At 41.6% G+C, this 17,308-nt stretch overlaps 2 protein-coding genes across 10 annotated transcripts in view; one reads left to right on the top strand and one right to left on the bottom strand.

Moving 5' to 3' along the window:
* The window catches only part of DENND1A (DENN domain containing 1A), a 194,393-nt gene extending 191,643 nt beyond the window's left edge, over positions 1–2,750 (bottom strand). For all 9 annotated transcript variants that reach the window (XR_010826022.1, XR_010826024.1, XR_010826023.1 and 6 more), the window contains exon 1: positions 2,611–2,750. Coding sequence is in view for 6 of the 9 variants with exons in the window: in XM_066980576.1 (XP_066836677.1) it covers positions 2,611–2,627 (17 nt within the window). In the remaining 3 variants the exon portion in view is untranslated. The remainder of the gene's footprint in view (positions 1–2,610) is intronic.
* A 150-nt stretch (positions 2,751–2,900) lies between these two features.
* LHX2 (LIM homeobox 2) overlaps positions 2,901–17,308 on the top strand; it is a 45,784-nt gene continuing 31,376 nt past the window's right edge. Inside the window, exon 1 of the mRNA XM_066980608.1 lies at positions 2,901–3,473. Coding sequence (XP_066836709.1) covers positions 3,375–3,473 — 99 coding nt within the window. The 5' untranslated portion in view covers positions 2,901–3,374. The remainder of the gene's footprint in view (positions 3,474–17,308) is intronic.

Genomic DNA, 17,308 nt, shown 5'->3' with positions numbered 1-17,308 from the left:
ATAAATCCGAGTGGAAGCCCGATTTTGTTTTCATGTTTGTAACAAGTAGTTTGCTCCTTACTTCCTCCCCACAAGAGAGGAAGTACAGCATTCACTTCAGACTCATTAACATCACGGCTTGGGAAGCCCACCTGTCGACAGCAAGGAAGATTACTTCGCAGATCTACTTCACCACTATCTGTAGACTCTCTTATTCACTACGTTAGGATTCATTGCAAAAGCATTCTGCTGCACACAGTCTACATATTAGGTGACAGGTGAACACCACCCTCAAGTCAGTAAATGCCTCCAGAGTCTGTGCTGCTTCTAAGAATCTGACATGACGGAATGAAACTTGAGAAAAAACACCCTTTGGAAAAAGGAAGAGGTCAAAAGAAAAGCCTCAAATTACCTTAAAATAGAGCGTATTCTAGGCAGACTCCTTTTTAAGTTCTGTATTTCTGAATTATGGCATAACTTTTATGGTATGTTAATTAATTTAATTAATTAGATTAACTGTTAAGTCTTAAATCAATTTAGGTGAAACCTTAGATTTATCTGTAATTTTGGAAAAAAAGCTACAAGCATTATGCCACATGACAACTATTTAACACTTTTCATTCTAATTCCTTCATTTTAAACCTGGATATGACAATGCACATGTAAAATGTGCTGTAATATTAGCAGCAACAAAATCCACTGTTCCCTTTTAATAGTTATTTCCCCTGGCAACACAGAAGGTGAAAGATCCTGCCCAAAGATGTTTAACAAAAATCTCAGTGTGATCAGACATCTCGCTCAAAACAGCAGACCTGACACGTCTCTGAGATAGCCTCTCTCATTCTTTGCGTACTTCAAGATTGTTGTGAATGGTGCTCATGTAGAATAAGGACAAAAGCGCGGTGCTGTTGTAGTTTTACATCAGAGGAGGGAAAATGAAATTTATTAATCATCCCTCTAGTGCAAAATTATTGATCACTCAGCAGACAAAATGTTTTCTTATAAAGTCCAGGAGGAATGAAGCATAATGCTTATATGGGGTCATCACCTCTGCTTTCCTGGCGACAGAGAAAGACACAGGATTTGCCAGTAATCTGAACGAGACACTCACACTGAAACAGACTTTGTACAGATAAAGTCCGTAAGTCCGTTGGTGCTTGTAAATACTTCTAACTGCCACATCTCCCGCCTCAGTGAGGGCTCCGGTTGAAGCTCCTCATCCGAGTGACTGCATCCACGATCAGCAAAGCAGACGCAAGTGAGCATCACCCATTTTAAGCGGTTTAAGACAAGGTCATCATAAAAAGTGATTTCAGACCGCAATTTTTGAAGGGACCCATGCAAGGATGACAGCTGCCAGATCCAACACTGCAAGTTACAGACTCAGCCTTCGCTCTGATGTTAAAACGGCAACGGTTTTAGACTGAACTTGTACTTTGAATGTAAGCTAAGAGTTTAACTTATTTTTCTTACTTTGATTTTTTGTAGCAACAGTGGAGAACCCATACTCCACAAAAGGGCAAAAAGCACCCCTTCCCAAAGAAGAAAGGTTGCTTTCTGTAAGCAACCAGTCACCTCAGCACTACGACTGCGAGCACTCGCTACCCATTGACGTTTCCCTAGAACACCAGTACATGTATGTATGTGTACCCAGCCCAGAGGCTTGGGAATACAAAGACATGTCATCACACCAAGGACGATGCAAACTACTGCTACTACTCCAGTCTTATACTCAAATTAAACAACAGAGGTGAAAAGTTGAAGCCCTGTGTAATCTTGACGAGCAACGTGTTAAAGAAAGAAAAGCTGTTGCTCAACGGCACCTACTGACATTGCTCAATGAGACAGAAGCTAACTGGACGTCCCCACCGCAGCACAGCTCCCATGCACAGAGATGTCAGCGCTCACTGCGCGGCGATAGCTGTATTGCACCCCTACCCACCCCAGAGGAAGAGAATTACCCTGGAACAGCGTCACGAACCGAGATCTCTAACAGGACAATACAAGACACACCAAGAGAGCCTACCAGTAAATCAACCCCCTGACTTATGAAAATGACAAAAACCACTGCGGGCACGGAGCTGCAGGCCTGACTGACTGCAGCGCTCCTCGTCTTCCCCCCGAGCCCCGTGCCGCTGCCCTTCCAGGTGCCCCGGGCAGCCCACCCGCCCGCCCTCCTTCCCCTCAGCCCACTCCAGCCGAGGCACCGAGGCTGTAACTCCCCCGACCCCCCGGCACCCCACACAGCCGGGGCAGTGCCGGCAGCCCCAACCCTCCTCAGGGCCTGCACAGACCCAGCGGGGACCAAACCCCCGGCCCTGCCCTCACGGCCCGGCCCCGCGGGGGGCCACAGGGCGTTGGGGCACACGGAGCTGCCGGGGCCGGGAGGCGCCCCCGGGCCTTGCCGTGTCCCCCTCGGGCAGCGGCGCCCCCGCGGCGGGGCCGGGCCGCGGCCGTGCAGCGCGGGCCCCCCCCCGCCCGCCGCCCGCCCCCGGGGCCCGTCCCGGGGCCGCACTCCCGGGGCTCGGCCGGGGCCCGCCCGCGGCCTCCGCTCGGAGCCGGGCGGGGAAGTCCCGGTGCCGGCCGCGGCCCCTTCCCCCGCGGAGCCCCGCCGCTGCCCGGGGCGCTCACCGGATCCGGGATCCCATGGTCCGCGGGGGGCCGCATAGGCCCGGGCCCGAGCCGGAGCGAGGCGGGGCGGGGGCGGGGGCCGGCGCTGGGCGGGCCGCGCTCTGTGCGCCGCATCGGGCCCTGCTCCGGCCCGGCCCGCGTCGCCGTCGCCCGGGGCGCGTCACGGAACGGGGGCTGCCGGGAGCTGTAGTGCGGCGGGGCCGCGGGGCCGCGGGGGTGGGGCACATTGGAGCCCCCCCCCCCCCGCGTCCCTCCCCTCCTTGGGCCGCCTCAGGCCAAAAGTGGCGGGAAGGGCACGGGGGGGGGGGGCAGCACCCCCTGCCCCGCGCCTCCTGTCAGAGGGCGCCGGCTCCTCAGGCACCCCCCGGGCAGGTCCAGAGCCCGCAGAGATCCCCTGAGGGGCGACCCTCGAGCAGACGGGACCTGGGGAGCCCTGTGAAGGTCCCAGCGGGCCGGTGTGTGGCAAGCAGATCGCGGGCCCCCGGGCAGAACGAAGGAGCAGCCTGAGGAAACAAGGGCGAGCCCTCAGACAGAAGGGTGGGAGCTGTGCCCGTGCGGGGCTGTGGTAGAAGCGTTGTGCAGCTGGGCACGGGGATCAGGTGCTGGAAGGGCGATGAGGGATGCCTAGAAAGAGCAACAAGCCCAAGTGAAAGAGCACCAAGCCCCAGTAAAAGAACAACAAGCCCCGGTAAAAGAACAGCAAGCCCAAGTAGGGCCCTAAAGGGGACTGGAGGCTTCCCAGAAAGAAGTGGAGGAGAGATGAGATGCAGTCTGCTGAAAACAGAGCTAATGTTGACTCAGAAATTAAGATGAGACAGATGTTGGAACATGCCTTATTGGAGCTGGCAAACAGGATCAAACAGGTACCCCAACGTCTTGTTGAACATGTTTTACAAGAAGTTTTGAGGAAGCTTTGGGCAATTTCTAGCATAGTTTGACAATATAAGACTAAGAGGTGGAGATGATTTGCAGTGGGGAAGGGGGAAAATTAATGGAAGACTTTCTTTAAAAAGACTTCCAAACTGCAGCTCAGTGCTGAAGCCAACTGCTTCTGGTCAGCCAGAAAGGCAGGGGAGAGAGGCCATATAATATACTACATATCCCGTTTGCTCCCCACAGAGCTGGGTAGGGAGAAACCATACCGTCCTCATTCAAGTAATAAATAAAAAACGCGGTAGACACTTATGGAGAAAGTCATGGAAGACTTACTCAGTTACAATTCAAAACATCAGGGGAGGTGAGAAGAAAGGAGTGCTCCTCATTCCCAGGTGTGTACCTGGGGCCAGGTGCCTGCACCCCGCGCTTCCCCCACGCCCTCTGTCGCAGAGCCTCAGGGTCTGTGCTGCCTGGGGGCCTCGTCCCGCGTTACCCTTTGGCTTTTTTGGGTTCCTGGCCCCACTTGATACCCTGGTTTAGTCCTCTGGGATCTGTTGCTGTCAGCCTCACATCTGTGGGACCATGCCGGGTCGCTGAGGCCCAGCCTGTGCCACGATTACCCGCAGCTCCTGACTTGCCCTCCTTTACACCTTACATAAAGGTGAGCCATCCACAGCAGCGTGCCCTGGCTCCTACAGACATGCCCATATCAATATAGGGTAGCTTTTCAGCCAAAATTAGTGTGTGCAAACCAAGGATATTCTTCCTCTTTAACTAAACCGTTACAGTAAACTTTACCAGTACAGTGAAAGCTTTACCCACATTTGACAGGTATATGTATGTTTATAGGAATACTGTTAAAATTAACTATGAAAGAAAAAAAGAAACGCAATCAATAATAAAAAATAAGGAAGCTGATAAATGTAATGCTGGTGCAGTACAAAATAACGATAAGGAAAGACAAATATAAGAGCAGTTAACACAGTTTCTTAACTTTCATCACTCTGTTTGGAAAATGGACTGACGTTAGACTTAAGAGGTAGACGTAGGTACTCTTTAGTTTTGCTCTGTTTTGTTTACTGCTTACTAGGTAACCCAAACTACATTTTCTCTAGTTTTGTTGATGGCATTGATGTCTGCAGCTTGCCCAGTGGTTTGATGGTAATTATGTAACGGTTACAAGCCAGTAGAGACAGTGAAGCCCCTGTGGAAAGAGGGGGTTTAACCGCGTAAGGGTTACAGCAAGAGCCGGCTGGCCTGTCCATGGAGCAATGTTTTTGAATGTCTCAGAATAAACGAGCTGATTAACTGTGAATCACCCTCCCAGAAGAGATGAAGCATTAATAGCAAACAAAAGGGAAACAGAAGGGAAACTTCAGGCAGAAGAAAATAATCCAGGAATTAAAAGACTGGTGAAAGCCTTAGGATACTTTCCAGATTGACCAGAAAGGCTTAGTTCAATACCACAGAAACAGAGATCTTATACTGTACACTCTAGGCTGAACTTATATTTTAATACCTTAGTCACCCACAGCACCAAAAATACTAACTGAGGAGAAGCAGCAGCAATGTTTTCATGTTGACAACCCTTCTGAAGTGTTCTGTAATTGTACTTGGGAAATTCTCTGCTACATTTCAGGCAGTGGGAGTGGCAAGAAACAAAATGATGGCTTCATAGATCAGTAGCTTCATCTGAAAAGTTATGTCTTGAAACAGAATATACTGGCACTGGAATAAGATTGATTATAATGCTCATGTATGGTTTTCCACATTTCTCAGTGGGGGAAGATTAGAAAAATCCCTATCAGTGTTTATAACCCGATAGGAAGCTTATTAAAGATATTCTATTTAGATGCGAAGGACAAGTTATTTAATTAACCTCAAGCTTGTAATGCTTGTCATTGTCTAATACATCTCATGAGTTATGGATCAAGTCATTGGCCCATTGCATGTGCAAACAGCCTCCAGAAGTGTTCATGTATGCTGCTTTACAAAAAGTAATCCGTTCCTAATGCTCCCAAACTGTGATTCATAAGGCATTGTTAGGATTGCTGGTTAGCCTTCAGAGACATTAGTTTATGCCCTGAAACAAGAAAGGTATTGGTTCAGCATATGTCCTTCCTCATATGGATGGAAATCAGTTACATGTGCTTGTTTTCCATTGTGGGTTAAGAAACAGTAATCTGTAAGTGCAAAGTGTAATTTATCTTTGGGAAATACAATAGAAAATATTTAAAAATGACAAAAAAAATAGGAAAAGAAAGTCATAAGAACACAGCTGATAAGTTAAATAAAAGGTCTGTCTAGCTCAGAATTCTGTCTCTAAAACTGGACACTGGCAGATGTTTAAGGATGAGTGTAGGAACAGGGAATTTTGTAGAATCTTCTTCCAGCCTCCAATAAATTAATCTATTTTCTTAGCCAGAGATGCTATTTATATAATTGCTTTGGTGATTTTTTTTCTTCCATTAATTTGTTGCTTTTAAACCTATGTATAGTTTATAATTTGCTACCTTTTATGGCATGAAGTTTCCATAGCTTAATGGCATACTAAGTGAAAAAAACACCTCCGTTTGTTTGTGTTGAACCTGCCACATCAATTTCATTTGATCGCCACTAAATCTTACATTAGAAGTGTCGGGGAAGGACTGTTTCTTATTTACCTTCTTCATCTCCGTATGATTTTATTGTCAAAATAAGAAATGCAGAGGTATCTCAAGTTTTTGCATAAAACAAAAAAGGTTCTTCCCTTCAATGTCTGCATAGCAGTGTGGCAACATTATGCCTACTTTCTATACAGTACATAAAAAGGTAAGTAAGCAGTAAAATACCTTTCCTTTTAAGTGTTTGAAGTACCATACACTGAATGACCTTTTCATTCTCCATTCACAAAGAAATACGAAATAACTATTCTTATTTCTGAAACCTGTGATTATACCAATAGCTATAACTCAGGCCCATGAAATCCTTTAATATAAAGAGCCATGCTGGAGACTCATTCCCCTAAAGAAAAGAGCCCAGGATGATTGACCTGAAATGACCTCTTCATTTTTTAGTGAAAGGAGATCTAAATATGGCAAACATTTCCTTGTGCTACTGTCTCTTAACAGACTACATTTTCTCCCGTAAGAATCTCTCATGAGAAAAAAAAAAAAAAAAGGTTATTTAATTTTGTGGGGAAACTAGCAAAATGTCTTCCAGAGCTGTCTGTTCTCTGACTTGAACCATGCAGTGATTTTCCTGTCAAAAAATCTATTTTATTCTCTTTATAAATTTCTATTGCTTGCGTCACTTACAATATTCATCATATTTTCTCTTTCAGGGTCTTTAAGCAGGATTTTATACTGTTGACCTAAAGAATTAAAGAATCACATGTCTGCCACCATTAAAAAGTGTTAAAATTATTAAAATCAGTTATTATTTTAAAAGAAACATACATATCCTAAACATTTTTGCTCTTTTAATTTACCTCTTTTTCTCTTTTTTGAGAGAAAACTAATCCAAGCATTCAAACTGATGTCAGAGGACGATTATTAAAAAATGTTCCTTTTCTCTTTAGATTTCATTTTGGAGTGCTGAAAAAGCCTGTACTCCCTCTCACATCACTCAATACCTATAGCTAGTGATAAAGCTCAGGTCAAAGAATTATTGATCTAGTTGGCCTGGATCTCTCTTTTGAAAGCAGAATATAGATAAAAAACTTGGTTCAACCTGAAGCCAAGCTGCGGAGCTGCAGAAACCATGAAGCGCTGAGCTTTCTGAAGAACTTTTGCTTTGTGGGAGATCGTATGGTGCTTCAGTTCGTAGTTCTGGAATTCTCGGGGATTCTTGGCATTGCAGAAATGAAGATGGATCTGTGCATGATCAGAACAAGGCATCTCATGTTGGTGACTGCACACCGGTATCCGTGCGCTGATCTCTAGGTTTGCCAGTCTCAGTTCCTGAAATCTGTGTAGTAAGTCAGATGTCCAAAGCATACGGATGCTTCTCCGTAAAGGCCCTTGTCAGTACATCGTTCAGTTACCCACAATATCCAACTCCGATTGAATTAAAAGTTCGCTTCAGGCTCCACAATTTGTCAATCAGAGTTCACCTGTGGAGTGGTAGCTAACTTCTGGATTTTAACAGCTATGATGTTCACCGTCTGAATGCTGAAATGGTTGTGGATCTTACACTGTCAGAACCCCATGAAAAAGCCTCCTATCTTTTGTTTGCTTTTCTATGACTACGTTCTTATCCTAAAAAGCCTGAACCCTTATTGTTAGGTGTGTTTCTAAAAGCTTAGAGACTTAAATCTTATGTGACGGGTCTGTCAAAGTATTTGAGTGAGAGAAAAGCAGGCAGGTCAGCAGTAAGGGGCTGGTGCTCAGAAAGCTGTTAGGGTAAGAGTCACTGCCTTGGTTGGTTGTTCCCCACATGGTGCGCTGGACGCCGTGTTATGCTGTCTCCTGTCAGCATCTTTCCCATGTTCGCTTCTGTTCTTGTTCAGTCTTCGTGCCTGTATCATGCAACACGGCTCTTTTGTCATTTGAGGAATTCAGCTGTAAATTTCTTAAGCTTTTACCTTTACGTTTACCTCAGTGCACTCGGCAGCCCAGCAGAGCAGATTTTGTCTTAAAGGCTGGTGTTTCTGTGTCAGTTTCAGCATGGCAAATTCATATTTTCTTCGTAGAGAGACAATTATCTGCCAAAGTGAAATTAAATTCGAACTGTATGTGGCAATGCTCTCTTATGACTGTATTTCTAAATAGAAGGCATTTTCTGTATGATACTTTAGCTGACATTTTCAAAGTTTGCACTCAACTTTTTGAGCTTTCGATTGGTTGTCAAGTTTTTGCAGACAATCATTACGCTACATCTGAAATGTTTCTAACACTCCATTTTAGCAGAACTGCATTCTTATTTTTAGAGATGCACATTTTTGCTTATATAGTCTACATATCTCCAATTATCAATTACACAGCTGAAAAAAGCACAAACAGGTTTTTATGAGGGAGAGATTACCATCAATACCCAAAAACATAAATATAAATCTTGGTAACAACTAATTACTGCTTCTATATGTCCTTGGAAACAGTCTGCAACTAGTTTTAAAGGACCAGTAGTTTGGTACCGTGCTTTTTCTGTAGTTCATATGGGATTTTCAGGTGTCAAAAATGCTGCTCTTCTGCCAAGCCCCAGAGGCGTGCGGCAGGGCCATGCCACACGGGCACGAAGGCAGAGGTTGCACCTCCTGCTGGGCTGAGCAGCAGAAACAGCCTCGTCTTCTGCAAGGCACCACGCTGCCCTTTCCTACAGGACCCTTGGGATGCTGCGGCGTTGGTCCTCACCGTTTCAATGTGTTCCATCCAGAGGAAATGAGCTTCGCGGTGTTTGTCATGTTCTTCCTGCAGTCTACCGCAGTTGGCAGAAGTTCTTTTTTTTTTACCTGAAAATCTCATACATATTTCAATCTCCAAGTTTTCACCCAAGTAGCTTTAAAATAGCAGTAGGTTACCTACTTCTTGCTTTACTCTGTGGGTTATGTGTCCCTCCTTGCATCTAGCAAAAAAACTTTTGCTATGGCTTCTCAGAATGGCTCTGCCTTCATAGTCAAAACACACTGCCTAGCTGGTTCTTGCTCTGAAGCTGTTGAAGACACTATTTCATCTGCCAATAATAAAGAAGCAACTGACCTAAGTTACTCTTCTCTATTCACCTTGCTGTGATGGCAGAGTGCCGACTATACCATTATTGCTCTATAAAGCAAAGTCAGATTTATGAGGCAAAATCTATGATGGTGTGATTCCAGCTAGACAAAAAAAAAAAAAAAAAAAAAAGCCCAGTATGAAAATAGTTATTCATATCTGTGATAGCCTTTGTCACAGAAAAGATAACCCTCCTGTGCTGAAAGGAATAAGATCACTGATGTAAATCAGACTGCTACATTCAAGTCCCTGTAAGTTATTAATGAGCCTGGAAGAACAAGGATACTTAGGAGACATCCAGAACAGCAAGACGTAAGTTGTTGGAGCAGAGGGAAGTACTTACTTCATATGATACTAAACTCGTGAACAGTAGACCGCTTAACACCAGCTTAAGCTGGTGAATTCAGCATGAAAGAAAGGGAAGGAAAAAGAAAGAGAGAAAGAAGGAAGGAAGGAATCTATAAAAGACAGTGTTTGTAACTTGGCAATGTGTATTATTTAAAATGTGATTTTATATTTTGGTGCACTCATTCTAGAAATAAAAATAACAAAATTTTGGTATGAAGTATCTGTGTAAGCAATATGATTTTCCTCAGCTTTTCCCATCTCACAGCTGATGGAATTCTAATTTTTTGCATGTTTGTCCATTTTGTGTTTTCAGTAGTAATTACTTCAACTTTTTAACATAACTATGTTGTTCAAGCCAGGCTTCAAATATAATTACTACATTCACCGTAAACCAAAAGACTACTAGCAGTGTCAGCTTCACTGCCCTTCTAACAGGGAGTCTCTTTATCCTTTCTGCCATACTGGACGGCAATGGGATAGCTATTGATGGCCCAATACTTATTAAGATGTCATCAGACAACATGTTGTCATAAGCCATTATTTTTAAATTGTTATGACAAAAAAAATCAAATAGCACTTCTGTGATGTTAGCCATTTGTTTTGGCAATGGGAAAGTATGTACTTAAGGAAAAAAATTGAACTCCATAATGTTAAAATCAAGATTAAGTTCATACTTGTGTGTGGAAAAATGATCAAATATTCAAATGACTATAATCTTCAACAGCATAACAGTGATTAAATAGTACGGGCCTGAGTCATACTTAATTTGTACCGATTTGATGTTACTGTAATCCCGTATGATTGCTGAAGGACTACATTCAAAAATACCTCTCTGGCAACAGCTAGTGCTAGACAGCCAGTAGGTGTTCTGAACTTGCTTATATAAAAAGGACTTGATGGCCCATAATTTTATGTTACTGATTTTCCTGCCCTGGTGTTCAGAAGACATCAGTAATGTTTCCCCTGATTAACAGAAGGGTAAGTTAGCTCCAGGTTTGTCTTGTTTGTACTCCCCTTCTGTCTGACAAGTTCAAATATGCACCCCAAGCCCAATAGCTGCTTAGGAAAGACAGCTGCTGATCTTTTCAAGCACTGAGGGTTTCCTGGCTAACCTGGGGATGGTCTGTTTATGGCCATTCATTTGTGTCTGTTGTTGATTTAATTATGTGAAATATGCAGCATTATTCTTGATAGACTGCGTTCACAATAGAGGAGAGGTTTCTTCCCAAACTGTAGGTGTTATTTACAAAAAATAAGAGTGCTGGCTTATTTCTCAGTGTTAGTTTGATTAGTTCTCTGACACTTACGGTTCCATTCCATACGGGGAAAAAAATCCCAAGTGCACTGAAGTGCATTTCTCCCAGATTCATCACTCATAAAAAGTCAATTTTATTTATGTAATTACTGCAACTGTACCACATCAGGATGTAATGAGGTAATACCACGAGCTATGAAATGCCATCCCCTTCCGTATTTAATGAAGGAACTTTAAATAGTAAAGTGCAGCAGACACTATTTGCAAGACATCAGATATCCTCCCTTTCTCTAAAATGGGGATAACGCCCTGCTGGAAATGTTCTTTTGTACTTTGTTCTGAATATGTTGCAGAATTATTTAAAATCATGTAGGGGAGATATCTGCATGCTCCTATACTTCTGCCACTAAATGGAGCCGTTGTTAATTGATTTAATTTATTCTGGTCTTACAGTCAGTGAAGACTAGGTGGCATTTCACAAGTGTTTGTGTAATGTCCTTGGTCTTTGTTATTAATTATCCTGTAAGTACATCCCTTTTTCCAGACTTCCCGGTTAGTTTTGCTGGAATGTTTATTAAAAAAATGTTTCCAAATATATATCTTAGAGCTATAAAGACCTAAGTCAAGAAAAGCTTCCCTTAAGTAATACACAGGAGTTAGTTTATAAAGTAACTAAAGTTGAACCACTAAGTAATAGTGACCACAGTATAATTAACTTCAACATCCTCAGGGGAGAGATTGTACAAAAAATGAGGAAGCTAGTTAAAAAGACCCTAAAGTCAAAAGTGAGGAAATTAAAATCCGTAGACTCAGCATGGAAGCTGCTTGAGCAACCATAACAGTGTAACAGAAGGCATGCATAATCCTAAACAAAAAAGGAAGCTGACAAGCAAAAATGAGTGATATGGATACAGGAAGGTTCAAGAAGTTAGTATAGTCAAACATATTTTTCTCAAGGTAAAATTTTAACTTGTGAAGTCAATAGGGATAAAATATAGTGGCTCAGATACACAGGGAAGATTAGAAGGATGACAGAGGATTTGAGGAGCAGATAGCCTGACATGAAAACAAGATTTTTTCAAGTACTAAGAAGGAGCAAGCCTGCAAGAGATTTTGTAAGTCCAGTGGGCTATTTGGTAGGAAAGTGAGAAAGCTAATGAGAAAGTGGAGACACTGAAATGAAGGTAAATGACTGGTTTGCATTAGCATTTCTGCATAGAATTTGGGCAAAACAGATATACCAGATTTCCTCCTGTTGGGCAATATAGAGGAGGGTTTGTCAACCCCAGGAATTGACATGTGCTGGAACAAATTCACAAATTAAATAACAACTGCCTCCTAAGACTGCAGAATAAATGCTGGGAGGATTTAAAAAAAAAGTTACTGAACTGCTGACAGGAATATGTGACCTGATTAAAATCAGTATGTGTACTAAAGGACTAGAGAGCAATTACCCTCTAAAAGATAAGACAAGTGGTTCTGGGAATGTCAACGCAGAGATCCATCTATGTCAGTAATAAGAAACAGTTAAAACTGATTAGGATGATATGGTCAGAATTTGAATTTTAATGTTTTAATATTCACTGTTTCCAACTAAAAACTGTCTCCTGGTAAGCAAATAGAAGAATAAAAAATACATTTTCAACAGAGCAAAAATTTGGGGGGGGTGACTTCAAATGTACTCCCTTCATTGACATTAATGTATTTGTTAATGATCAAAAAAGTGGGAATAAACACTGATGTTACACAAATGCAGATGATCCAAAATTATGCAAGTTTGTCAAACTAAATAACTGTTAATAACGTCTGACAGAAATAACAAAGTTATATGAACAAGGAGCTATCACAAGAAATGCAGTGTAGCAACTCAAGCAAAAGATCTGAGCATATGTTCTGAAGAAGAATACCTCCCTTGGATTTGCACTGTTCAGGCAAAATGTATTAAATTTAAAAATAGCCATAAACATTACATTAACTATGATGATTTTTTTAATGTAAAGTTTCATCTCTAGTATTGACTCAGTTCTCACCTTCCCGGTCTAAAAAAGGTGCATTGGATATAAATGGATTAATAGAACTATTAAACACATAATTCCAGTTGAGTGAGAATGTAAAATGTTTAGATTAATTCACGGAGGAAACCTGTGCCAGTAAACACGTCACCTAATACAGAAACAGATAGAACAAATGAGCTGCTTCTCATCCCAGGCAAAAGCAATGAGATGCCCAGTCCAACTGGAAGCAAGTAACGGAGAATTGTTCTCAGTTCTTTGTTAGGACAACTTATAAATAGCCCGTGAGTTCCGTGCTGCAATGTCATGAAATTCAAACATTTTTAAAAAAAATTAAAAACAACTAGACATTTATATTCATAATTAGAATATATCCGATTGTATTACTTGGTGTGAACAATTTAAGGGATGCGTACACTAGCAGTGTATAGGATTAATCTCACCTAAATTTAGGTGTGCCATAGTAAAGAGCCAGATCTAGGCTTGTTGTCTGAGACTTTCTGTTATTAGTGGAAAGAAACAGATGACCCTACACGGTCTGTGATCTTACCCTAAAATGCATGGGATTCATCGCTCTGTGGAAGTGCTTCTTTCTCCCTGTTGGACAGAGAACTGAGAGGGCTTGGTTTTAGGATGCTAACTACTGGGCATGCAAGCAGAAATGAGCCCCACCCCAGCTACCTGGGGTTAAGAAGCATTTCCCCGGGAAGAGTTCTGTGGACTCAGCTCATCATCATGGGGACGGGCCCCTGGATCAGATGGACTGCTGATACAGTGTGGCATTTTCTGTTCTCCTCTGTTGCCCTAGAAGATGCTGTTTTTCACATTTAGAAGATTCCAGTTTGGACAGTCAGATGTTGCCCATCTGAAATGTTTTATGGAATCTGCAAAGTAACTGGGAAAATTATGGGGTTTTTAAAGTGAGCCGATAATATACTCCTGGTTTTGCATGGACTCAAGTGATCCACAAGATTAACAAGAGCTGTTGGAAAGACACCCAAGGATGGTATGAGTAAAGGAGTAAAGACAGAATTTTCCCACCACTTGTTCCATGTTACTTACTTCATAATCAGTCTATAAAGCTCCTAAAGCTCTTCAGGATCCTCGGGCTTGATCTGAGGGGAGGACTTACTGTTTTGCAGTGTTTAAACTTTTTAACATTGCTAGTTTAAATTTTACGTCTTTGTGGAAAGTGACACAATGAGATTGCCAAATTGCCTCCACTAACTGGAATTTGAATAAGTCATGAATCATGTTAAAAATGAAAAAATGGAAAAGCCAATAGGAAATCCAGTAGTTTATTGAAATAATTCATCCTGAACTCTGAAAAACATTTGGCCAAAGGGAAGAGCACATGTTGTTCAAGTTTGCCTAATTAAGTTTTCGTAACTGTGAGGGGTCCTGGAATTCAAATTAATTTTATTCATTTGCCAACATTATGATCTCTTACATTGGTGTGCTGCAAAGTTACGTTCTGATACAGTTCAATATGTTTCTAGTTCTACAGAATGTCTCCTATTTTACTTCCTTTGCTACCTTCTGTCAGAGCTTAAATAATGGTTATTGTGCTGCTGGATTAAATGACTGGTTAGCCATCAAATTGTGCATGCACACATGCATGAAAACAAGGAAGTGTGTCCACCTGTTTTGTTTTGTTTTAATAGATCTATAATGATTAATTGCTTTACATACTTAAACACAATCACTGAAGTAGCTGAGTACCTGAGAGTTAGTCTTACCTATCTACAGTATAGACTTCTTTGTTAAAGCAGAGAATTACTATTCCAATTTCATCCTCCTTTACATTTCATCATTCAGAATAGTTAACTGAGCTCTCAGTTTTGACATCTTGTCTGATTTCCATGACCCAATCCTTGCTTCTTCTGTTGCATCTCTAATCACTTCTTCACTTCTTCACTTCTCCAGCTTTCAGATGGTATGTAGCAAACCTATATTTTTGCTGCCTTCTTCCTCATCTAACTAAATGTTATTTTGCTGTAATCTCATTATCAAGCAGATTCAGCTATCATCCCTATATTGCCAGCGGTCAGATCTACTTATTTATTCCAAACCTGTCTCCTCCTATCCAAACTAAAATCTCACTTTGTCTTCTTGCAGCCTCTTCATAGATACCTAGCCATCAACTGCTGTTCAGAATGGGGCTAAAGAGAACATGAATCTTTGTGTTTCTGCTGGTTGTCCTCATTCTTAATTACTATGCACATCCTGCACGTTCAGGTTCATAAGCGTGTACGATCAATGCCTATGTTTTGAAAATACATTCTGCTTCAACAAAGTCTAAAACTCTTTACATCTGGGGGAAGAAGGAAAAAAAAATAAAAACACAATGTAGTTAAAATATAGACCAAGCAGAAAGTGATATATGAAGATACCTGAATATTGGAGTATTCTAGCTGCAGGAAAGGTAAAGCACAAGTAAAGAAAAAGCAGCCTTCTTCTGCATTGCCCCCCGGTGTGCTTTAACTGTGACCTCAAGGAGCCATATCTAGATAGGAGAGGGAGTTCAGTTTCCAAGGCCCATTCAATCCTAAGCTCCTCTGCAAAGTCTCCCAACATGGGGTCCAATTAGTGCCACTTGTATTGGTGAATTTTTTTTAGAGACCTGCTGAAAGCAACCGGAATAAGATTCTCAGATTAACTTTACACAGGCCCCTGTACAGTTCCTGAGCCCTGTATCATTTTCATTCAAGGTAGATTTTGACTGAAGTCAGTAGGAGTCAGAAACTAAGCAATGCAGGATCAGGCCCATCCTTTTGTTAATTTTTTATCATTACCTGGGCCCTATTCCTGCCATCCACTTTGCAGTATGTATTTTTATTATCTTTTCTGTAAATTAGGGATAGTAATATTTACTACTTCTGTTAAGTGCTTATAGTTATATCACTGAAAACCAAGCAGTATTTAATTTCTAGAATTACCCACCTGCCACTGAATTAGCAAAGCCCATATAAATCATTCTAAATGAGTACCTTGAGAAATGTTCAGTCCCAAGTTAAGCATTATAAATGCTGGAAAGATGCAGAACAGAAACTAACTGTAAGGTTCATGATGTAGAAGTTTTCCAAACAACAAATAAACAAGGTTAACTATTCACAGAAAGCAAATCACATTGGCATGAGAAAAACAGAGGTAAAAAACTTGCTTAGTCTTCATCCAGCCCTGAGTTCAGGCTGTGGAACTGTGTTATCCCATGATCATTCTCCCTTAGTATGACCGAAATATTAACTATAAATACAGAGAGAGAAAGAAAGAAGAAACTGAGCAGAAGTTAGCCTCCTGCTCAGAGGGCAGTGGGTTATCTTGCGTGTTTCTTATTCATAGATAATAAAAAGCAAAGTAGAAAATGTGTAATTCTCTGATATGCTTCAGCTACAGCACATTAACTGTCAGACTATCGCTGTAAAATTTGGACTGGATGCTGTTTAAAATGCAACAAAAAGAATTAGAATTATAAAATGTTGATTGGTTATGTTATGATTCCAAAACGAGGCAGACATCCTTTGTGCTGGTCAACATTTTAAGCTGAATTATATTGTTTAGTAAATGATTAAGACTAAGACCAGTAAGATTTGTAAGTGTGCAAAATGACTGATACAACACAGGGAGGAAAATTAAAAAACAAACAACAACAACAACAAAACAACCCCCCACACAGAAAAACAACAATTACCTGCAGTTTAGAAACTGGTGATGCTGCTCAAAAAAAAAAAAATACGTAGCTCAGTCTAAATAAACCTAACTAAGGAGCACAGAATCAGGCCCACTCCTTGGATTTTATGTCTGCACTTAGCTGCTGTCTCATATTAGAGGAAGAGGTACCACGAAAACTATTTTAAGAAAAATTGCTTCTTGCCATGTAAATTCATGCTAACCAATGATTACTAACAAATACTCCATTGGGGAAGCTGAAATAATTAAGTAAACAATTTAGAAGCTGAAGTAGAAGTGTTGATTGCTCTAGCTCATCTCACCAGGCTGCTGAGATACAGGACTCCTTGCCAGCGTACCAACGTATTTGGAAATAACTGGAGTTCCCATTTCATCGCTTGTAATAAGCTAGTAAGGTCAGAAGTGGTAAATGGTGGAAAGACAATTAGTATAAGAACAGCTTCTATCACTAATCCAAGCATTGTCCCTGCTCTGCGGATATAGCAGAGGACTGCAATCCTTGTGCTAGTGCAAAACGGATCTGTTTAATGCAATACCAGCTTCAGTGACTATCTGCTACAAAACTAATACTTCTGTAACTTTTAAAACTGAATCCCTCCTATCTCTGAATTTCTATTTTTTTCCTTTCCCCCCTTCTTCTAATCTCTGGCCTGCTGGTTACTGAATAAAATAGTCTTTCACTGTTGCTGACACAGCATTTACAGGGGTTACTGTATACCTGTGGCATTTGCATTTCGCTTAATCAAACTGCAATATATAGATCCATTCAGTCCTGAAAATGGTATACAATTTCCTCTTTCTGCCTTGCTTTCCCCTAATAGCAGAGAGGC

The sequence above is a fragment of the Anser cygnoides genome, chromosome 20, assembly GCF_040182565.1.
Source record: "Anser cygnoides isolate HZ-2024a breed goose chromosome 20, Taihu_goose_T2T_genome, whole genome shotgun sequence".
In the NCBI taxonomy this organism is placed as follows: Eukaryota; Metazoa; Chordata; class Aves; order Anseriformes; family Anatidae; genus Anser; species Anser cygnoides.
Note: the sequence above shows the minus strand (reverse complement) of the source record. Positions and strands in the feature narration are given on the sequence as shown.